The sequence below is a fragment of the Bos indicus x Bos taurus genome, chromosome 5, assembly GCF_003369695.1.
Source record: "Bos indicus x Bos taurus breed Angus x Brahman F1 hybrid chromosome 5, Bos_hybrid_MaternalHap_v2.0, whole genome shotgun sequence".
Taxonomy (NCBI): Eukaryota; Metazoa; Chordata; class Mammalia; order Artiodactyla; family Bovidae; genus Bos; species Bos indicus x Bos taurus.
In genome coordinates this window covers 38,828,892-38,854,319 of record NC_040080.1, presented here as the reverse complement: position 1 = coordinate 38,854,319, position 25,428 = coordinate 38,828,892, and the positions used below count along the sequence as shown (strand labels likewise).

Sequence of the window (25,428 nt, the reverse complement as noted above, 5' to 3'; positions counted from 1 at the left end):
GCTCAATGGAAATCCAGATACACAGGGGAATGAGAAGATCTGTCATTAGCTTTGTTGATTTAGAATATTCTCATTTGTCGAGATTCACAAATATCTTTTGCTAAATTTAAGGATATGATATGAGAATATTTTATATATCAGTAGGCTGTTTACTCCAACCCTTAATGTGGATATTTTAAAAACCACTTCACATTTATAACCTTTTTGAAAAATATTTTATTTTTGTAAACTAATATCTTGGGTATTTTCCTTTAGAAATATTAATACTTTCTTTAAAATATCCACTCTGGATAAAATTAATTCTTTGACTAGAAATAATTTCTTATGAAATACTTTTATTAACTTTTAGAAAACAAAGTACTGAAAGTAGAAATAATAATAAATAACTTTAATCTAGAAAAGTTATTCTGAAAACTAGTTTCTACCCATTAAACTTATTTTATTTGCTCAGAGATTTTAAAAAAGTGTTCTATGTAACAATTTTGACAAAAAATGGAGACATAAGAAAGATCTTTATATTCAATGGATTCTCTATCATATAAACAATTTAATAATTCAGACTGCAGAGCTAATCATTATTTTTGATACCTTACGATTAAAACTCATGAATCAGAAATTTGATGTAAGATGAAATATAGTTATATTACCTGCATACTCAAAGCATTGTTTCACCATAAGGACTGTCTGAATCTAGCTTCTAGAAGTAACATTCTGAATTTAAACTCAAATTTGAATTCCTTGCAAGGCCTCTTTCAAGAAATGGTGACCCATTAGGGCAACACTGTGGCATCCCACTATAGATCATTCTTCTGAGTAGATATTAACCTAAATACTTATATATTTGGCAAGGCCATTTAGCCGATTTTTATCTATTGCCCTTGCTCTCATGTATTTCATACTTTTGTTCACAATGAGTTTGTGAGAGACGTAATTTGTTAAATTTGAGATAATCTGTTCTATCCCATTTTCCTGTCTAGTCTAGTAAATGTGACCTCCAAAAGGATAAGTTTAGCCAGACTTTATTTCATTAGGAAATCAATCTTGGTTCCAGAAGTTACCAATCTTCTGTAACAATCCATTATACAATCATGCTAGGAAACATCTCAACAATCACCAGTTTGTGAAATAATCTTTTTGAAAGTCACTACAAAAAAGTAACTTTTGAAAGTTACTACAAATACTTTTGCATTTGTAATCTAGAGTAGCTGCCCTCAATCTTTTGGGCACCAGGGACCAGTTTCATGGAAGACAATTTTTCCACAGACTGCAGGGTGAAGGGTCATTTCTAGATGATTACATTTATTGTGCACTTTATTTTTTTATTATTATTACACTGTGATATATGATGAACGAATTATACAGCCCACCATAATGAACAATCAGTGGGAGCCCAGAGCTTGTTTTCCTGAGCTCAGGCAGTAATGTGAGCAATAGAGAGCAGCTGTTAAACACAGGTTAAGTTTCATTCACTCACCTGCCATTCACCTCCAGCTGGGTGGTCAGGTTCCTAACAGACCACAGATCACTTCCAGTCTGTGGCCCAGGGGTTAGGAACATCTGATCTAGAGTATTTAGCACATTCTTTTAAAATTCAAAAGATTACAGGCAATGTTTCACCCCTTTCATTTACCAAGTTCCTTGATTACAATTCACCTGGACAGGCAATTATGGACATATCAGCAGCAGATTGGTGCACAATAGCAATCTTTTCACTGATCTAGGGCTTCTGTTCTCCTTTACCAATGTCCTCTGTGAAAAGTGACTTTGTACCAAGAGAGAGTAATGAAAGTAAAAACAAAATACAACACAGGACTTCAGAAAATTAACCAGGAATTAAGAAGTTCTCCCTTCTTTTGATCACTACAAATTTCCCCCCAAGTAATGAAAAGGACTATTCTTTCCACGGCTTTCTTCTTATGTAAACATTACTTGTATGTGCATGCATGCTCAGTCCTGTCTGACTCTCTGTGACCCCATGGACTATAGCCCTTTAGGCTCCTCTGTCCATAGGATTTCCCACGTAATAATACATAAGTAAGTTGTTATTTTCTTCCCCAGGAGATCTTCCGGACCCAGGGATCCAATCTGAGACTCCTGTGTCTCCTGCACTGCACTGGCAGATGGATTCTTTACCACTGCTGCTGCTGCTAAGTCACTTCAGTCGTGTCCAACTCTATGTGACCCCATAGATGGTAGCCTACCAGGCCCCCCCGTCCCTGGAGTGGGTTGCCATTTCCTTTTCCAATGCATGACAGTGAAAAGTGAAAGTGAAGTCACTCAGTCATGATCGACTCTTAGTGACCCCATGGTCTGCAGCCCACCAGGCTCCTCCATCCATGGGATTTTCCAGGCAAGAGTACTGGAGTGGGGTGCCACTGCCTTCTCCATCTTTACCACTGAGCCACCTGGAAAGCCCAAACATTACTCACAGTATTTTAAATATTGATGATGACTGGCCTATTCTCTCAATATATTCAGGAAAAAGAGGAAGTAAGCTTCTTATTTTCTGTGTAGTAGATTTCAATTTAAAATTTCACCTCTTTATTCACTCTCTTAAATTTACTACTCATAGAGAATAAAGACAAGTGAAGTATGTGGTAAGAGAGAAAAACAATTTTATGGCTAGCCACAACCTGATCATATCACTTATATACATTTGGGACAATAATTAGCAGGTAATAAAATGTGTTTTTCCTGGCAGATAAATGGTCTCAAGGCACACTTTTTCTGCCTATTTTATGATAATGAGATTCAAGTGATCCTGATGACATCCTAAGAATGGATTAGAATAGTAACACCATAGCTCATATAAAAGTATTAAAAGTTAATGTTGTTTTATAATGTTTAATATATGAAATTAAGTTTAAAAATAAGTAATATCTGCAACTAATGAATTCTTCTAAAATTTGAAATTTGATACTTACAATTTTATTCATACAAACAGCAGTATGAAAAAATAACTACCAAAAAATTGATCAATTAGCATAACTAAATGAATTTGAATTTATGAGAAAGTTAAACTTTGATTATTTCAATGTAATTATAGCACTCTTACACAATAAAGGTGACAACCAAAAATCTTCAATAACCTCCTAAGTAATCATGATTTACAATAAGCATTTGACACGCCCTAAAATGATAGAGGTACTAAGAGTGACAGATGGAAATGAAGGCTTTCCAGCACTTTCACTGATTATATACATAGCTAAACAAAACTCCAATAGACAAATAGAACACAGTATGTACAGAAGAGCATGACAGAGTACTTAAGTATCTTTACAAAGTCATGGCAATCTCAAAGACAGGCAAATAAATACAAAGTACCTACTGCCTTAGTCCATAAAAGGACCAACACACATATGTGCAATTAATTTTCAGCAAAAGTGCAAAGGAAATTCAATGGAGAAAAGGCTTTTCATAGATGGTGTAGAACAATTGGACACTCACATAAAAATATATTCAATTTGATCTATACCTCATGCCATACACAAAAATGACTCAAATGTAAAGCCGACAACTTCTAGATGAAAATATAACCTTTTGACTTGGGATAGGTAACAAGTTCTTCTGTGTAACATGGAGAGTATAATTCATGAGAAAGAAAACTGATGAAGTGAACTTCATCAGTAATACAAACTCCTGCTCTTCCTAAAGACACTGTTAAAAGAATATAAAGTAAATATTTACAAATGACAAATCTGACAAAAGACTTAAGTATATAAAATGTCTTCAAAACAAAACAAGGAAATTAATAATCCAAAATAAAAAATAAGCATAAAACCAGATATTTCACTAAATAAAATGTACTGGTGGTAAATAAGAACAGGAAGATACTTAAAATTATTAGTCAAATGCAAACTGAATATAATTTATATGCATATTAAATGCAAGTCAATGCAAATTAAAACCACATATGGAATCCTAAAAAGTAGTATAAATGAACCTATTTATGGGCCAGAAACAGAGTCATAGATATAGAAAACACACTAAAGGTTACTAAGGGGAAAGGAGGACAAGGCATAAATTGGGAGATTGGAATTGGCATATATACTATTATATATATAAATAGATAACTAAAAAGAATCTACGGTATAGCACAAGAAACTCTACACAATACATCATAATGACCTATATGGGAATAGAATCTTAAAGAGTGGATATATTAACATATAATATGTATAACTGATTCACTGTGCTGTGCAGCAACTATACTCCAGTATAAATTAATTTAAAAACATAAGCCACCACTACACAACTACTGGGATGGCTTAACTTAAACAAACATTGTGCCAAGAGCTGATAAAATAATATGAAACATTCTTACATTGCTGGTAGGTGTACAAACAGTACAACCACTTTTGAAAAACAGTTAGACAGCTGACATCAAGTTAAGCAGATACTACCTAATAATCCAGATACTAAAAGTTTTTAAATTAAAACATATGTTTATTACAAAATTGCACATAAATATTTTCAGCAGCTTTATTCATAATCACTGAGAACTGAAAACGACCCAAATTTTCTTTAACTGGTAAATGGTAAATGGAGAAATAAACTGTGGCACATCATACAATGGAATACTACGTAGCAATGGAAAGAATACACTAATGGTAAATATACAACATAGAGGCATCTGAAATACAGCAAGTGAAAGAAATCAGTCTCAAAAGTCAACATACTACCAGGTTCCATTTACATGATATTGTGTAGAAAAGGCAATACTATAGGGCCATAAAATTTTCCATCCACCAATTTTGTGCCTCAGCTAGTTAAGAATCTACCTGCCATCCGGGAGACATGGGTTCAATCCCTGGGTTGGGAAGATCCCTGGAGAAGGGGAAAGCTACTCATTTCATTATTCTGGCCTGGAGAATTCCGTGAACTGTATAGTACATGGGGTAGGAAAGAGTTGAACACAACTGAGCATCTGAACTGAACTGAACTATGCAAAAATAATGCGTTTTAAAAAATAAACCTGCCAAATGCAAATAGAAATTATAGCTAGACTTAAAATCTAAATATTCTTTCAAAAAGGAAACCAAAAATAAAAAAGACACAACAATGGATGAGTGAACTATTCCTTGTTTCAGAAGAATGAACTTCCTTTACATAAAAGTAATCGCAACATATCAGATCAAGATATTTCTCCATGTAACAACAGCTACTGGTGATTGAGTAGTACTATATTCTACGCACTGTGCTTCATTTATCTTTACATAGCCCTGTTGAAACCGTATGCTAAGTCACTTCAGTCGTGTCCGACTCTGTGTGACCCCATAGACGGCAGCCCACCAGGGTCTCCCGTCCCTGGGATTCTCCAGGCAAGAACACTGGAGTGGGCTGCCATTTCCTTCTCCAATGCAGGAAAGTTAAAAGTGAAAGTGAAGTCGCTCAGTCGTGTCCAACTCTTAGTGATCCCGTGGACTGCAGCCTACCAGGCTCCTCCATCCATGGGATTTTCCAGGCAAGAGTACTGGAGTGGGGTGCCATTGCCTTTTCCGTTGAAACAGTATAATTAACTCTAATTTAGAGATTTTAAAAAGAGGCACAAAGAAATTACACAGTTGCTTCAATTCAAACTACAAATAAAGAATAAAAAACAACATAAGTGGCTTCTAAGGTCACAAAGACAGTAAAAATTTACATGTCCTTTCTTCCACCGTATCCTTTTTTACATTTATTTATTTTTAATTGCAAAAAATTGCTTTATAATATTGCTGTGATTTCTATCATATATTAACATGAATTAGCCATAGGATAATCAAGATGGTGGGATCACTCACCTACAGCCAGACATCTAGGAATGTGAAGTCAAGTGGGGCTTAGAAAGCATCACTTCAAACAAAGCTAGTGGAGGTAATGGAATTCCAGTTGAGCTATTTAAATCCTGGAAGATGATGCTGTGAAACTGCTGCACTCAATATGCCAGAAATTTGGAAAACGCAGCAGTGGCCTGGAAAAGGTCAGTTTTTATTCCAATCCCAAAGAAAGGCAATGCCAAAGAATGGTCAAACTACCACACAACTGAACTCATCTCATACACTAGTAAAGTAATGCTCAAAATTCTCCAAGGCAGGCTTCAGCAATACATGAACCGTAGGCTTCCACATGTTCAAGCTGGTTTTAGAAAAGCCAGAGGAACCAGAGATCAAATTGCCAACATCCACTGGATCATCAAAAAAGCAAAAGAGTTCCAGAAAAACATCTATTTCTGCTTTATTGACTATGACAAAGCCTTTGGCTGTATGGATCACAATAAACTGTGGAAAATTCTGAAAGAGATGGGAATACCAGACCACCTGACCTGCCTCTTGAGAAACCTGTATGCAGGTCAGGAAGCAACAGTTAGAACTGGACATGGAACAACAGTTCAGTTCAGTCACTCAATTGTTTTCGACTCTTTGTGACCCCATGGACTGCAACAGGATAGGTCTTCTTGTCCATCACCAACTCTGGGAGATTACTCAAACTCATGTGCATTGAGTCAGTGATGCCATCCAACCATCCCATCCTCTGTTGTCCCCTTATCCTCCTGCCCTCAATCTTTCCAAGCATCAGCGTCTTTTCGAATAAGTCAGCTCTTCGCATCAGGTGGCCAAAGTATTGAACTTTCAGCTTCAACATCAGTCCCCCAATGAACACTCAGGACTGATCTCCTTTAGGATGGACTGGTTGGATCTCCTTGCACTCCAAGGGACTCTCAAGAGTCTTGTCCAACAACATAGTTCAAAAGCATCAATTCTTTGGCACACAGCTTTCTTTCTAGTCCAACTCTCACATCCATACACGACCACTGGGAAAACCATAGCCTTGACTAGACGGACCTTTGTTGGCAAAGTAATGTCTCTGCTTTTTAATATGCTGTCTAGGTTGGTCATCACTTTCCTTCCAAGGAGCAAGCGTCTTTTAATTTCATGACTGCAGTCACCATCTGCAGTGATTTTGGAGACCCCCAAAATAAAGTCAGCCACTGTTTCCCCATCTGTTTGCCATGACATGATGGGACCGGATGCCATGATCTTCATTTTCTAAATGTTAAGCTTTAAGGCAACTTGTTCACTCTTCTTTTACTTTCATCAAGAGGCTCTTTAGTTCTTCTTCACTTTCTGCCATAAGGGTGGTGTCATCTGTGGTTATTGATATTTCTCCCAGCAATCTTGATGCCAGCTTGTGCTTCTTCCAGCCCAGCATTTCTCATGATGTACTCTGCATTTAAGTTAAATAAGCAGGGTGACAATATACAGCCTTGACATACTCCTTTTCCTATTTGGAACCAGTCTGTTGTTCCATGTCCAGTTCTAACTGTTGTTTCCTGACCTGCATATAGGTTTCTCAAGAGGCAGGTCAGGAGGTCTGGTATTCCCATCTCCTTCAGAAATTTCCACAGTTTACTGTGATCCAGTCAAAGGCTTTGGCATAGTCAATAAAGGAAAAATAGATGTTTTTCTGGAACTCTCTTGCTTTTTCAACGATCCAGCAGATGTTGGTAATTTGATCACTGGTTCCTCTGGCTTTTCTAAAACCAGCTTGAACAACTGGAAGTTCACAGTTCACATATTGCTGAAGCTTGGCTTGGAGAATTTTGAGCATTCCTTTACTAGCATGGGGTTTCCCTGGTGGCTCAGAGAGTAAAGCGTCTGCCTGCAATGAAGGAGACCCGGGTTTGATCCTGGGTTGGGAAGATCCCCTGGAGAAGGAAACGGCAAGCCACTCCAGTACTCTTACCTGGAAAATCCCATGGATGGAAAAGCTTGGTAGGCTACAGTCCATGCATTGCAGAGTTGGACACAACTGAGTAACTTCACTTTCATTTTCTTTCACTTTACTAGTGCATGAGATGAGTACAATTGTGTGGTAGTTTCAGCATTCTTTGGCATTGTCTTTCTTTGGGACTGGAATAAAAACTGACCTTTTCCAGTCCTGTGGCCACCGCTGAGTTTTCCAAATTTGCTGGCATATTGAGTACAGCATTTTCACAGCATCATCTTTTAGGATTTGAAATCGCTGAACTGGAATTCCATCACCTCCACTAGCTTTGTTTGTAGTGATGCTTCCTAAGGCCCACTTGACTTCACATTCCAGGATGTCTGGCTCTAGGTGAGTGATCACACCATCGTGATTGTCTGAGTCATGAAGATCTTTTTTGTACAGTTCTTCTGTGTATTCCTGTCACCTCTTCTTAATATCATCTGCTTCTGTTAGGTCCATACCATTTCTGTCCTTTATGGAGCCCACCTTTGCATGAAATGTTCCCTTGGTATCTCTAATTTTCTTGAAGCGATCTCTAGTCTTTCCCATTCTATTGTTTTCCTCTATTTCTCTGCACTGATTACTGAGGAAGGCTTTCTTATCTCTTCTTGCAGATCTTTGGAACTCTGCATTCAAATGGGTATATCTTTCCTTTTCTCCTTTGTTTTTTGCAGCCCTTCTTTTCACAGCTATTTGTAAGGTTTTCCCTGACAGCCATTTTGCTTTTTTGCATTTCTTTTTTTTAGAGATGGTCTTGATCACTGTCTCCTGCACAATGTCACGGACCTCTGTGCATAGTTTATCAGGCACTCTGTCTATCAGATCTAGTCCTTTAAATCTTTTTCTCATTTGTATAATCATAAGGGATTTGATTTAGGTCATACCTGAACCATCTAGTGGTTTTCCCTACTTTCTTCAATTTCAGTCTGAATTTGGCAATAAGGAGTTTATGATCTGAGCAAAAAGACAGGACACTGAAAGATGAACTCCCCAGGTTGGTGGTGACCAACATGCTACTGGTGATCAGTGGAGAAATAACTCCAGAAAGAATGAAGAGAAGGAGCCAAAGCAAAAACAACACCCAGTTGTGGATGTGACTGGTGATAGAAGCAAGGTCTGATGCTGTAAAGTGCAATATTGCATAGGAACCTGGAATGTTAGATCCACGAAACAAGGCAAATTAGAAGCGGTCAAACAGGAAATGGCAAGAATTAAGCATAGTAAGTGCTGAAGATGAGCAATACAGAGGCAATACTAAGTTCTTCAATAAGTATTACCTGATCAGTCTACTAGAAATACATATACTTGGGCTCCAACTAAACTATTAAGAATCAAAACTAATGGTCAAGAAGCCTGTTAATCTGAACAAATATCTCCAGAAGTCTCATTGGAAAACACTAACCAAAATGATATTTCCCAATAATGTGGAAACAAACACTTTCCTGGTTTCCTGTTAAAACTACAAAAGACTGAAGCACATTAAAATGCTGCTTTTGTAGACAAAAAACCAGCTAAGTATTGCCAACTTCATAAGGTTCAGCTTCATATATTTCTTTGTCCCTTTGGATTTACTGCATCAAACTCTGTAGGAAAGAGAATGTTGTTAACAAATAAAGCAGTCCAAGAAATTTTCATGATAAAGAAAATCTCAGAAAAAAACAATTATCACCAAGAGGAAATTAAGAGGCCAGAAAATTAAAATTCCCCAAGTTATACTAGTTCCTGTTCTAGATCTGTAAGGCTGGCAAATCTCATTTCAAATCTAATCTGGAGCCTAAATTTACTGAAACACAGCTGTGCCCATTCACTACACAATGTTTATAGGCACTTTCTCACTATACCAGCAGAGTTAAACAGTTGCAACAGAGAGCCTAAAATATTTACTATTAATACCTATGCTTTTGGGGAAAGATTTGCCAAACTTCCCTTAAAGCAATATAAATAGCACAACAAAGATTTGCAAACGATAAACCAACAGAGGCCATAAAATTATGTGAAGACATAATAATCCTAAACATTTATGCACCAAATACAAGTATGTCAGATAGATGGGGAACCAGTCAAATGCATAAGTATAGTCAGATATCTTAACACCTGCCTCTCAATAATTGGTAGACAATAGAACAAAAATCTGTAACAACATGGAAGACTTAAATAACATGACAAAAACTTGATCCAATTAACACCTATAAAAAAAAAACAAAAACTGCACCAACAGAAGAATGAACACTCTTTTCAAGTAGACAGAGAAATCTCAAAAAAGTACTTAAATCATATGAGGTATATCCTCTGTCTATATTACAATGAGATCAGAAATCACTAAAAGTAGTACATTTGGAAAACCACAGAATATTTAAAAACAAATGACACATTTGTAAATAATCCAAGGTTAAAAAAAGAAATCAATAAAAAAACTTAAAAGTATTTTTTCTCACTGGAAATGAAAATATGACATTTGAAACTGTGAAACACATATCTAAAGTAGTACCTAGAAAGAAATTTACATTACTAAATAGGTTATTTATAAAGCAAGACTTCAATCAATGACCTAAGTGTCTACTTCAAGACACTAGAATAAGTACAAATTAAATCTCAAATTAAAATTAAGCTAAAGAAATAAAATAATAAAGGTCAGAGTAGTAATCAGTGATGCAGAAATAAGAAAAAAACAAAGAAAATCAATGCAATACGCTGACTCTTTGAAAGGATAAAAAAAAATAATAAACCTCTACAAAATAGTCAATTCCCTGGTAGCTCAGATGGTAAAGGATCTCCCTGCAGTGTAGGAGTTTGATCCCTGGGTCTGAAGATCCCCTGAAGAAGGGAACTGCAACTCACTCTGGTATTCTTGCCTGTAGAATTCCATGGACAGAGGAGCCTGGTGGGCTACTGTCCATGGGGTCACAAAGAGTTGGACATGACTGAGCAACTAACACTTTTGCTACAGAATTAATGAGGAAAAAAGAGGATACGGATCACTAATAACCGGAATAAAATAAGAGATGTCACCAAAGATTTATGAAAAAAATTACACCACAAACATATACAGAGATAAAATGACAATAAAATCCAACATCTATTCCTGGAATAAAAACTTGGAAGTAGAAAGAAAATACTTAACCTAATAAATGCCTTTTAGGGTATCTATAGCTAAGTTTGTATCTAATGATGAAAAACTGAATGTTTTCTTCTTAGGTCAAAAAAGGCAAAGATATCCTTCTATTTTAACATTTACTAGAGGTTCAGTCGGAGAAAGCAATGGCACCCCACTCCAGCACTCCTGCCTGGAAAATCCCATGGACAGAGGAGCCTGGTAGGCTGCAATCCATGGGTCGCTGAGGGTCAGACACAACTGAGCGACTTCACTTTCACTTTTCACTTTCATGCATTGGAGAAAGAAATGGCAACCCACTCCAGTGTTCTTGCTTGGAGAATCCCAGGAATGCGGGAGCCTGGTGGGCTGCCGTCTATGGGGTCACACAGAGTCGGACACGACTGAAGTGACTTAGCAGCAGCAGAGGTTCAGTTAGTTCATTAAGTTAAGAAAAATAAATAAAAGGCATCGAGGTTAAATGGAAAATGAAATGATGTCTCTGCTCTCAGACAACATGATCATCTATACAGAAAACCCTACAGACTTTACAAAAAGAGGTGCTGAAACTAGTAAGGGATTTTAGCATCATTACAGAATAAAAGACCAATACACAACAATCAATTGTATTGACTGTTATGTACCAGCAACATGAACTGGGTAATTAAAAGTCTTAAAAATATATGTCAAATTAGCACTAAATAAATATAAAATATATCAGGATAAATTTGACCCCAAAACTGTGTTCGACTTGAACAGTGAAAAATTTTAAACTGGAAAATTTTATAAAGACCCAAATAAATACAGCAATAAACTGTTTTATTAGGTAAGAAGACTGAATACTGTAAAGTGGTCAACTGCATCTAAATAGAATCAACTTAATCCAATCAGTATCTATGATACAATAAGAAATATGTATTAGGTCTTTATCTCCACTTCCTAGCAGAGACCTAAAACCCTTTTAATCCAGGGTATTTAGGAGTGAAAGGAGTACCTTTTATTATTCACAAGAAGACTCTTACAACAATACTTGAGTTTATGCTAATGAGGAGACTCTTCGTAGGTCTCAAGATATCTTCAGGAGACTGTCAGAGTAACAAACCATATCACAAAGAAAGAGCTGGAACATTCAACATTATCCTCTTCCTCAACATGGACAGAAGGGAGCGGTGCTGAAGACAGTTAACCAACAATGGCCATAGATTTAATCAGTCATACCCATGTGATGAAACCTCTATAAAAACCCCTAAACAAAAGTTTTCTGAGAGCTTCCAGGTTAGTGAACACATCAAGTTGCTGGAAGAGATACATACCCAGAGAGTACCTTCTCACCCTTATCTTGCCCTATGCATCTCTTCCACCATTATCTTGCCCTACATTGCATCATTTATAATAAAACTATCAAAGTCTCAAAAGGAATTTGTGGGAACCCTTGCTTTATACCCAGTTGGTCAGAAATAGAGGAGGCCCAGGAATTGGGACTGGCCTTTGAAGTTGGTGTAGCCTTGTGGAACTGATCCCTTAACCAGTGGGGTCTGCACTAACTCTGGGCAGTGTGTGGATTAAATTCACTTCAGGACATTCAGTTGGTGTGCACAGAGAACTAGAGAAATCTCTGATGTTAAAACCCACATATTCAGTTCAAGAGTATTTGGCTGTGAGCAAACACAGTTCAAAACATCCCAGCATGCTTTGCTATAGAAATCAACAGGCTGATTATAAAGATTACATGGAAATATGAATGACCTGCTGCTGCTGCTAAGTCGCTTCAGTTGTGTCTGACTCTGTGCGACCCCATAGACAGCAGCCTATCAGGCTCTCCTGTCCCTGGGATTCTCCAGGCAAGAACACTGGAGTGGGTTGCTATTTCCTTCTCCAGTGCATGAAAGTGAAAAGTGAAAGTGAAGTCGCTCAGTCGTGTCTGACTCTTTGCGACCCCATGGACTGCAGCCTACCAGGCCCCTCTGTGCATGGGATTTTCCAGGCAAAAGTACTGGAGTGGGGTGCCACTGCCTTCTCTGATGAATGACCTAGAATAGCCCAAATGACTCTGAAATATAAGCACAATATTGGAAGATTTACACTACCTGAATTCAAGACTTATTGAATGTCTATGGTAAATAAATAGTACAAGACTTGAGTTGAAACAGACAAATAGATAAATTGAACTGGTAGAGAATTAAGTAGCAAACCCACACATAATATGATTAATTTTTGAAGAAGGTACAAAGGAAATTCACTGGTGAAAGAAAAGTCTTCTTAGCCATTAAGACTGTAATGCTTAGACATCCATACAAAAAAAAAGAAGAAACTTCAATCCATATCTAGAACCATATGCAAAAATCAAATGAATTACCTGGATCATTTGTAAACCTGAAATTATGAACTAATACCTTTAAAATTAAATGCGGAAGAAAATATTTTTGATTTTGGGTTAGGTTAAGACTTCTTAGATGTAAGTAACATCAAAAGAATTACCCATAGGAAAAAAAAATGATGAATTGGATTTGTATGTCATTTAAAATTTCTGCTTTTGGAAATACATTAGAAGAAAAGAAAAGCCATAGACTATGATAAAGTATTTGAGCACATATCTGAAGAAAGATTTATATCTAGAATATTAAAAAAAAAAAAAACTCTGAAAATTCACTTATGAGAAAACAGTAACAACAATTAGGGACAAATGTCACTTTCCTAGTTAATATCTTTTAATAGCACCCAATTTCAGGTCAGACAATGTGGCAGACAAGGTCATTCTATTCAACAACAACAAACCATTTCTTGATCAGATTGTGACATGCAACAAAAAGTAGATTTTATATGACAACTGATGATAACCAGTTTAGTGGCCGGACAGAGAAGAAGCTCCAAAGCACTTTCCAAAGCCAAACTTGTACTAAAAAAAAGTCATGGTCACTGTTTGGTGGTCTGCTGCTGGTCTGATCCACCATAGCTTTCCGAATCCTGGAGAAACAATTACATCTGAGAAATCCTCAACAAATCCATGCTGCTACTGCTAAGTCATGTCAGTCGTGTCGGACTCTGTGCAACCCATAGACAGCCTACCAGGCTCCCCTGTCCCTGGAATTCTCCAGGCAGGAACACTGGAGTGGGTTGCCATTTCCTTCTCCGATGCATGACAGTGAAAAGTGAAAGTGAAGTCGCTCAATCGTGTCGACTCTTAGCGACCCCATGGACTGCAGCCCACCAGGCTCCTCCGTCCATAGTTTTTTCCAGGCAAGAGTACTGGAGTGGGTTGCCATTGCCTTCTCCACAGCAAATCAATGAGACACACCCAAATCTGCAACTGCTGCAGCCAGCATTAGTCAACAGAAAGGGCAAATTTTTCTCCATGACAACACCTGACTGCACATCACACAACCAACACTTCAAAAGTTGAACTAATCGGGCTTTGAAGTTTTGCCTCCTCCATACCTGATTTCCCATCAACTGACTACTACTTCTTCAAGCATCTAGAAAACTTTTTGCAGGGAAAATACTTCCAGAACCAGCAGGAGGCAGAAAATGCTTTCCAAGAGTTTGTCGAATCCTGAAACATGGATTTTTACACTACAGAAATAAACCAACTTATTTTGCACTGGCAAAAATGTGTTGACTGCATAATGGTTCCTATTTTGATTAATAAAGATGTGCTTGAGCCTAGTTATAATGATTAAAACTCATGGCCCATAACCACAATTACATTTGCACCAACCTAATACATTTAGAAGATGAGAAAAATAAACCACAGAGAGGTTAAAGGACATTCCACAGTAACACAGCTAAGTGACAAAGCCAGGCATAATGGAACCTCTTTGATTCTGGAGCACATGCTTGTAACTACTCTTATGAGAGTTAACTTGCTTTTCCCTTAAATTCTAAATTTGAATAAAATAGGAAAAAAAAAGACTCATATACACATGAAAGGTTGAGCCAAATTATTCTTAAAGAACAATTCAGGTGTTATTTTTATTAAAGTTACTTATTTCAAATTTCAAAAGACATCTCAAGAAATATGATTTGGAAAATATGTGTGAAATGCCATTTAAACACTTTATATGACTCTTACCTAATGATCATATCGCTGCTGCTGCTGCTAAGTCGCTTCAGTCGTGTCCGACTCTGTGCGACCCCAGAGATGGCAGCCCACCAGGCTCCCCCGTCCCTGGGATTCTCCAGGCAAGAACACTGGAGTGGGTTGCCATTTCCTTCTCCAATGCATGAAAGTGAAAAGTGAAAGTGAAGTCGCTCAGTCATGTCCAACTCTTAGTGACCCCATGGACTGCAGCCGACCAGGCTCCTCCGTCCATGGGATTTTCCAGGCAAGAGTACTGGAGTGGGCTGCCACTGCCTTCTCCAGATCATATCACTATTAAGTACTATTTCATTACACTGAATTGTTTATGATCCTCTAAATGTCCCATGGTAGTCTTGAGTGCTCTTCACTAAATATTTCTCATGGAAATATTTCTGGTGATATTCCACTGATGAACATGCAATGTGTTTCCATGTATTTAGGTTATTTTCAATTTCTTTCAGCAATGTTTTGCAGTTTTTAGCTTACAAGTCTTTCTTCTCCTTGGTTAATTACATTAAAAAAAAAATTAAATGCCTCCAAGACAGTTTATTCTTTAAACTGCTCTTGCAAACAGTAAATAGGGGAACCCACTGTTAAAGATTCAATGGAATAAAGGATCCCCAGGAAAAGACTCAGTAAGTCTGTGATGGTCCTGTATATGCTTTCATTTAGGACCAAAAGGTTTGAGAAAAAGAGAACACTGGGATTTCTTCAAACTGGGTTTCATAAACGAAGCTATCTTTAATCAGAAGATGAGAGAGACATAGACAGACAGGAAAGCTTAAACATATTTAACATATTAAATCTAGAACATGGGTCTCTAAATAACTAGGGATTTGCATCTAACAAATGGAGCCAACTGTAACCAGATAAAATGTCCAAAGAACTGTCATCCTGAACTGTGACTGTTTCCTACCCTAAATGACCCAGGACTCCCAAATTTTTATAGAGAGGGAGCAGGGTGAGAAATTATATAATCTCCAACACTCACATTAGGTATAGCCAAAAAAAAAAAAAATACTAAAAATTTAGACCCTATAGGATTCATAAAGAACAATAGACAAGAAACCCTGGCCCTAAACCCTGAAAAGTAAATCACGGTAAATTAAAAAGCAAATCCAATCTCCACAGCAGAGATACTTACTGAATCTATTCATTGAGATTTTAGAATTGCTACACAGTAATGCTAGCTATGCATCTCTGATTCATCTTTCCTTCTGAGAGCATTCACAGTATACACCCTGCCATTTATCTCACTACTGTATACCAGATCTGTTGGTGGTAAACAACATATATTTTACTTTCTCGTTCTTCAGGTCAAAAGGGACTATATATCTAGACCTGATGATGTAGAGACTACAGCACATCATTTCCCACCTATCACTCAAATATCCTGGACTTTTGGCATGAGACTATCACTTACCAACAGCCAGATATCTGGGACTGTGATGTCAAGTGTGCCTTAGGAGGCATCACTGCAAACAAAGCTAGTGGAGCTGATGGAATTCCAGCTTAAGCTAATACAAATCCTAAGAGATGATGCTATTAGAGTGATGCACTCAATATGCCAGCAAATATGGAAGACTCAGCAGTGGCCACAGGACTGGTAAAAGGTAAGTTTTCATTTCAATCCCAAAGATTGAATGGGCATTCAATGGGATGGGCAATGCCAAACAGTGTTCAAATTACCATACAATTGCTGTCATTTCACATGCTAGCAAGATAATAACTCAAAATACTTCAAGCTAGGCTTCAACAATATATGAACCAAGAACTTTCAGATATACAAGCTTGATTTAGAAAAGGCAGAAGAACCAGAAATTAAATTGCCAACATCTGTTGGATCATAGAAAAAGTAAGGGAATTCTAGAAAAACATCTACTTCTGCTTCATTGACTACACTAAAGTCTTTGACTGTGTGGATCACAACAAACTGAAAAATTCTTAAAGAGATGGAAATATCAGATCACCTTACCCGCCTCCTAAGAAACATGTATGCAGATCATGCAGCAACAGTTAGAACTGGACATGGAACAACAGATGGGTTCAAAATCGGGAAAGGGCGACATCAAGTCTGTATACTGTCTCCCTGCTTATTTAATTTATATGTGGAGTACATCATGGAAAATGCTGAGCTGGATGAAGCACAAGGTGGAATAAAGATTGCTGGGAGAAATATCAATGACCTCAGATATGCAGATGATACTACTTTAATGGCAGAAAGTGAAGAGAAACTAAAGAGCCTTTTGATGAAAGTGAAAGAAGAAAGTGGAAAAGCTGGCTTAAAACTCACCATTCAAAAAACAAAGATCATGGCATCTGGTCCCATCACTTCATGGCAAACAGATGAGAAATTAAGGGAAATAGTGACAAACTTTATTTTCTTGGGCTCTAAAATCAAAGCAGATGGTGACTGCAGCCATGATATTAAAAGATGATTGATCCTTAGAAGAAAAGCTATGACCATCCTAGACAGCATATCAAAAAGCAGAGATATCACTTTGCCAACAAAGGTCCATATAGTCAAAACTATAGTTTTTCCAGTAGTCATGTACAGATGTGAGAGATGGACCATAAAGAAGGTCGAGCACCAAAGAATTGATGCTTTCAAATTGTAATCCTGGAGAATTCTCTTGAGAGTCCCTTGGACAGCAAGGAGATCAAACCAGTCAATCCTAAAGGAAATTAGTCCTGCATATTCAGTGGAAGGACTAATTGATGCTGAAGCTGAAGCTCCAATACTTTGGCTACCTGATAGGAAGATCTGCCTCACTGGAAAAAACCCTGATGCTGGGAAATATTGAGAATAAGAGAAGTGGGTGACAGAGGACGAGATGGTTGGATGTCATCATCGACTCAATGGACATGAGTTTGAGCAAACTCGGGGAGATAGTGATGGACAGGTAAGGAAGTCTGGCATGCTGCAGTCCATGGGATCACAAGGAGTCAGACACAACTGAGCAACTGAACAACAACAACAATATCTGGATAGAACCTTCAGATTTTCTCCCATATGGGCAGGTTAAGAAATTTTACCTGAGAGATGAAGGCTGGAAATATCTGGCAACCCAAAGAGCAGACCATGGTATACCAGTGCTGCTTATCAAAGATTTTCTGCCCTCTCCCTCTCCCTACTCGAGATTCAGAGTAGGGTTTCACTCCCTGACCCCAAGATGACTGTGGGCACTGCAGATACAAGTTGGGAGTAGAAGTGTCATTTCCAGTCCAGAATGTTGAAATACCAGAAGGAAATCTGACTTTTTCTTTTTTTTTTTTTAACTCTACCAGGTAACATTCCACAACTGAACTGTTTTATCAGACTAGTTTCCATCATGAGGACATCATGACACTGAGCCCTCAAAGCAGCCTCAGTGTATACAGAGAATTGGCTAAGACATAAATCTTCACTGTCTGAAGTCAGGGAGTTTAAGGCATAACACGGCCTGGCCTGGCTAATACATGCCTTATGCTGTTTTACAGTTCTGTAACCTCCTCTTCTCTGTGATTTTTCTGTACATTTATACAGACATACCCTTCTTATCTCTGATAACCTGGTATTCTACCAGCCAAGAGAGTGCAATTATTTTTTATTAAATTTATAAAATTTGCCATGCATTTCCTATTCTAAACCACTTATTAAAATGACTCTGAAAGTACTGAACCAAACTGACCCCAATCTTGGGGACTAAGTGGCATGTTTATAAATCTTTATTTAAATTCTAGATCTAAATTTTCTATTAGTATTTTTTTTCCTATAATATGAAATAAATCTTTTACATAAGGTTGATTTTATTTTCACCTATCAAGCCTCAAGTTATTCAAAAGTGTAGCTGGGAACTTCTTGCACATATTATTTATACTACGATACATACATACAGGCTTTTCAATTGACTATTTCATGTAAATGTACTTATCATGTCTGCAATGCTTTCTAAGACATTAATCAAGAAGAAACAAAAAAAAAATCACGAGAAAATATCAAAATAGAAATAAATTCATATAAGCAATGAAAGGTAAATCGAACACAAGTACTTAAATTCAAATATTATTTATAAATCTTATACCACAAATTATTTCACATGCCATAATACATTTACAGTCATCTCTTTTGCTTTTGCTATTTGATAAATAATATGATACTCCAGAAATCAGCATAAGAATTATCATTAATTTGGGGAATATTCACATAATTTAGGCCTTTAGTCCTGTTTTTAGTCTATAATAAAATTCGCAAATTTTAACATTGATTTTACATCAGCAGATTTTTTTTTTTCTCCAAAATACATCAAGGAAAGTAAATGGCATGAAAGTGAATAAACAGTTCTAGAGCTCTCAGGGGAAGAGAGTCAGAAGAAAAGTATGAATATATAATGGATGTGCAATCTTATTACCTGAGTATTTAACAACTCTTCACACTTGTGTGCTTGTTTTTCAATTGCAGAAATGTACTGCTTTTCAATAGCTTCTACTTGTTGCTTAACTGAAGACTGTAGTAGCGCCTAAAAACAAGCAAAAATGTTATTTGGATCACAGACAAAACTTGAAATCTACTATTGGCATGATAAATTTTTTTTGACAGATGTACATGCCTGAAATATGATCTTCTGCATTACAAAATACACATTTGCGAATATTAAAGTACATTCATATATAACACTACTTTAAGCTTTTGGTTTTAGGTTTTCCTATTGCCCAAACTACAGTTTTTTGGCTCAGATTTTCCTTCCACACACCTTCTTGTTAAAAAGGCCAAGTCATAGAAGATGATAAAGAGAGTGAGCAGTTCTGTTAAATATAAATTCAGTTTAGCAAAGACCACACAGGATGAGAAGCATATGAAAGCTGCTGAAGAAAAAAAGAAAAGAGGAAAAAAAACCAGACATATTTCACTGGCTGACAAAACTCCACATCCTCTCGGCACACTGTAATATCCCAGGGGCCAAGCATGATCTTCAAGACCACAAGTCAAGTAAAAGCAGATGGAAACTCTGAGCAGTTTCAATCATGAAAAAAACTGCCCCCTAGGAAGTGCACGCCCCTAATGTGAAAAGGTGTAAGGCAAAGTGTGGATGGCAAAATCTCAAGGCAGTATTCATAAGAAGTAATAAAACGTGGGAGACTAGACAAACGCAAGTGGACAGTGTAAACACTGGAACCTCAGTCACTTAAATATAAAGATGTTAACACTGTTCTAAGGGAAGCCAAATCAGCAATGGAAGACGTTCCGCCCACTTATTTCCTTATTGGCGACGCTTAGAATATTATCATCTTTCCTTTTTTTTAAGGCATTATACATTATAGTTAATGTGCTCCCGATATTATCTTACATGCTATTTATAAATCCTGAATCATTCTAAAATATTCACTTCACCATATGCATAAGAACTCTTCAGCAAATATTCTATTTTTGAAGGCCTATCTGGATAATAAACTACTCATAATCAAAATAGTAAGTTGAAACAGACACATGTCTTATAGAAAACAGACCTTTGGCACATTTACCAAGAAAAGAAAAATATGCCAAATCTCTTAAATAATCTCTGTTTTGAAATAGACTTACTTGGTTGGAAACAACATGCATTAAGAGGCTAAATAAATATGCATGTATTTTTAAAAACTGAGACAAAAATATTTTTGAAACCTCTGGATAAGTCTCAAATCTTCAAATAATTAACTTTCTCTTGCAAATGTTAAACTGTCTCATGATGCTTCTACTCCTATAATTCAACAGTCATCACTCTGAAGCTGCAGAATTACGAGTGAGTTGGTAAAGGAAAATAAAGCTCTGACTGCAGTTTCACCAACATGAAAAAAACGGCTTAACAGCACTCCTTAAGGTTTTCATTTATATATTATGTCTTCTAAAGAATCCATAATGATAATTTATTAAAAAAATTAAAATTTAAACTCGCTAGATAATGTAAAGCTCCTATTTACCTTTGGTACAATATAATACTATTTTTGGAATTCAGAAAATTTAAAGGTTGGTAGATTTATGGCCAGTTCTCTTGGGTTACATTCATGGCATCTTTTGTAGAAAGAAAAATGTCATTCTCTAGGGGGACTCGGGTTATGGCAGAACTGTTTTGCTTAATGGAAAGGATTGTTTTCACTTCCATATTTGCTATGATACCAAATAACCCCAGTTTTAATACCAAGTTGTTATTTTTTAGTAAATTATATCCTTTAGAGAGACAGGTAAATTAATGAAATAAAGTAATACTTCCTTATCATAATTAAGAAACACAAATGAACAGTACTTCCTCCTTTGGTGATTAATTTGTAAACTACATACTCATTTTCTACCAAACTTCAAGGAAGTAAGCACCATAGGATAATGAATCATGTAAAGGCTAAACTGTAATTATGGGACATGGAAAAAAGCTTTGCACAAATGACCAGCTTTTCACATAGTTCAAGCCTCTCATCTTAGCCCCATTCAGTTACTTAAATGTATCCATCTATAAAAGGACACCAAGGCAGATAACAGGAACAGAAAGATTTAAAAAGTCAGTCCTCATTGAGTTCATTCTATTGTTGAACAGAAACATTCTCTAGAAAACAGAAGGTGCACAGTGATTATCAGAGATAGAAAAGATGCCCAAGGCCTGCCTGTAAGGCTGATTGCTATTCACAGAGAACATTAAATAAAGAAGACTAGCTGCACTTAAAGAGTGGAGGCAGACAGAATGGCAGAAAATGTACAAAAGTAGGCAGGTGCCATATACTAAAAATCTTTGTATTGCCACAACAAGACTTTTTTTTTTAAGTGGGACTATAACACTGAACGCAGAGTCGGACACGACTGAGCGACTGAATTGAACTGCACTGATAATACTGAACTTCCTAGTTGTGCATTCCAGTCCCCTATAATGAAAAGGACATCTTTTTTGGGTCTTAGTTCTAAAAGGTCTTGTGGGTCCTCATAGAACCATTCAACTTCAGCTTCTTCACTGTTAACTGGTCAGAGCATAGACTTGGACTACCGTGATATTGAATGATTTGCCTTGGAAATGAACAGAGATCATTCTGTCATTTTTGAGATTGCATCCAAGTACTGTATTTCAGACTCTTTTGTTGACTATGATGGCTACTCCATTTCTTCTAAGGGATTCCTGCCCACAGTAGTAGATATAATGGTCATCTGAGTTAAATTCATCCATTCCAGTCCATCTTAGTTTGCTGACTCCTAGAAGGCAGATGTTCACTCTTGCCATCTCCTGTTTGACCATTTCCAATGTGCCTTGTTTCATGGATTTAACATTCCAGGTTCCTATGCAGTATCGCTCTTTACAGCATCAGATCTTGCTTCTATCACCAGTCCCATCCACAACTGGGTGTTGTTTTTGCTTTGGCTCCATCCCTTCATTCTTTCTGGAGTTATTTCTCCACTGATCTCCAGTAGGATATTGGGCACCTACTGACCTGGGGAGTTCATCTTTCAGTGTCCTATCTTTTTGCTTTTTCATACTGTTTATGGGGTTCTCAAGGAAAGAATACTGAAGGTATTTTGCCATTCCATTCTCCAGTGGACCGCATTCTGTCAGACCTCTCCACCATGACCCGTCTGTCTTGGGTGGCCCCACACAGCATGGCTAATGCAAAAGTTGGAGGTCAAGAAACACCTGGAGTAACAGGCAACTTTGGCCTTGGAGTACAGAATGAAGCAGGGCAAAGGCGAACAGAGTTTTGCCAAGAGAGCGCACTGGTCATAGCAACACTCTCTTGCAACAACACAAGAGAAGACTCTACACATGGACATCACCAAATGGTCAACACTGAAATCAGACTGATTATATTATTTGCAGCCAAAGATGGAGAAGCTCTATACAGTCAGCAAAAACAAAACCAGGAGCTGACTGTGGCTCAGATCATGAACTCCTTATTGCCTGATTTAGACTTAAATTGAAGAAAGTAGAGAAAACCACTAGACCATTCAGGTATGACCTAATCAAATCCCTTGTGATTATACAGTGGATGTGACAAACAGATTTAAGGGATTAGATCTGATAGAGTGCCTGATGAACTACGGACAGAGGTTCTTGACATTGTACAGGAGACATGGATCAAGACCATTACCAAGAAAAGGAAAGGCAAAAAAGCAAACTGGCTGCCTGAGGAAGCCTTACAATAGATGTGAAAAGCAAAGGAGAAAAGGAAAGATAAACCCATTTGAATATCAAGGAGAGATAAGAAAGCCTTCCTCAGTGATCAGTGCAAAGAACTAGAGGAAAACAATAGAATGGGAAAGACTGGAGATCTCTTCAAGAAAATTAGAGATACCAAGGGAACATTTCATGCAAAGATTGGCTCAATAAAGGACGGAAATGGTATGCACCTAACAGAAGCAGAAGATATTAAGAAGAGGTGACAAGAATACACAGAAGAACTGTATGAAAAAGATCTTCATGACCCGGATAATCACAATGGTGTGATCACTCACTTAGAGCCAGACATCCTGGAATGTGAAGTCAAGTGGGCCTTAGAAGTATCACTACAAACAAAGCTAGTGGAGGAGATGGAATCCAGTTGAGCTATTTCAAATCCTAAAAGATGAAGTTGTGAAAGTGCTAGACTCAATATGTCAGCAAATTTGGAAAACTCAGCAGTGGCTACAGGACTGGAAAAGGTCAGCTTTCATTCCAATCCCTAAGAAAGGCAATGACAAAGAATGATCAAACTACTGTACAACTGCACTCATCTCACATGCTAGTGAAGTAATGCTCAAAATTCTATAAGCCAGGCTTCAGCAATACGTGAACTGTGAACTTGCAGATGTTCAAGCTGGTTTTAGAAAAGGCAGAGGAACCAGAGATCAAATTGCCAACATCCACTGGATCATAGAAAAAGCACCAGAGTTCCAGAAAAAACATCTATTTCTGCTTTATTGACTATGCCAAAGCCTTTGACTGTGTGGATCACAAGAAACTGTGGGAAATTCTGAAAGAGATGGGAATACCAGACCACCTGACCTGCCTCTTGAGAAACCTATATGCAGGTCAAGAAGCAACAGTTAGAACTGGACATGGAGCAACAGACTGGTTCCAAATAGGAAAAGGAGTACGTCAAGGCTGTATATTGTCACCCTGCTTATATAACTTAGATGCAGAGTACATTATGAGAAACACTGGGCTGGAAGAAGCACAAGCTGGAATCAAGACTGCCAGGACAAATACCAATAACCTCAGATATGCAGATGATACCACCCTTGTGGCAGAGAGTGAAGAACTAAAGAGCCTCTTGATGAAAGTGAAAGAGGAAAGTCAAAAAGTTGGCTTAAAGCTCAACATTCAGAAAACGAAGATCATGGCATCTGGTCCCATAACTTCATGGGAAATAGACGGGGAAACAGTGTCAGACTTTATTTTGGGGGGCTCCAAAATCACTGCAGATGGTGTGCAATGGAAGGAAAGTTATGACCAACGTAGACAGCATATTCAAAAGCAGAGACATTACTTTGCGAGCAAAGGTCCATCTAGTCAAGGCTATGGTTTTTCCAGAGTCATATATGGATGTGAGAGTTGTACTATAAAGAAAGCTGAGCGCAGAAGAATTGATGCTTCTGAAGTGTGGTGTTGGAAAAGACTCTTTAGAGTCCCTTGGAATGCAAGGAGATCCAACCAGTCCATTCTAAAGGAGATCAGTCCTGGGTGTTCATTGGAAGGACTGATGTTGAAGCTGAAGTTCCAATACTTTGGCCACCTGATGTGTAGAGCTGACTCATTGGAAAAGACCCTGATGCTGGAAAAGATTGAGAGCAGGAGGAGAAGGGGACGACAGAGGATGAGATGGTTGGATGGCATCACCAACTCAATGGTCACGAGTTTGGGTAAACTCTGGGAGTTGGTGATGGACAGAGAGGCCTGGCATGCTGCGGTCCATTGGGTCAAAAAGAGTTGGACATGGCTGAGCGACTGAACTGACTGACTGATAATGCGGAACAGAGGAATTACTATTGTCACTGTCCAAACAAAGGATGTGCTGTCCGAAAACAATCCTTCTAAGTAGAATATTAATCATTGTGGACATACATAGTAATAAACAATGGTACTATCTACAAGGTTTTATAGCTAATTCTATCATTATATAACTGGATATTTATTCTCCTGTGTAATATACTATAATAACTGCCTTAGCACTTCCTGTGACTTATGTTCAAAAATGCACATTAATCTTAACATTTTCCTTTAATTGTTTTTTTCCTTTGTAATCGGCTCTAGAGATATCAAAGACACAAGTAATCCTTCCCTTGTGTTTAAATAACACGACAAAAATTATTCATGAAAGAATTAGTTCCTTTATCAGCTATTTTAAACTGCTCAACACAAAGCACTACGATTTTCATTATATCTAGAGGCAGAAAAACAAAGATGCACACAAGCATTCTATAAAGAAAAAAATGATACCAAAAGCAGGGAATATTTTGCTAATTTTCAACATGTTTAGGTTTTAGCTTCAGTCTTACGAGATCCTCTGTTATCATCGTGCTGCTGCTGCTGCTGCTGCTAAG

The 25,428-nt window shown here is 37.4% G+C and overlaps 1 protein-coding gene across 5 annotated transcripts in view; it reads right to left on the bottom strand.

Moving 5' to 3' along the window:
* CCDC91 (coiled-coil domain containing 91) overlaps nucleotides 1-25,428 on the bottom strand; it is a 395,228-nt gene that overhangs the window by 132,429 nt on the left and 237,371 nt on the right. For all 5 annotated transcript variants that reach the window (XM_027541619.1, XM_027541623.1, XM_027541622.1 and 2 more), the window contains one exon: nucleotides 19,310-19,417. In XM_027541619.1, coding sequence (XP_027397420.1) covers nucleotides 19,310-19,417 — 108 coding nt within the window. The remainder of the gene's footprint in view (nucleotides 1-19,309; nucleotides 19,418-25,428) is intronic.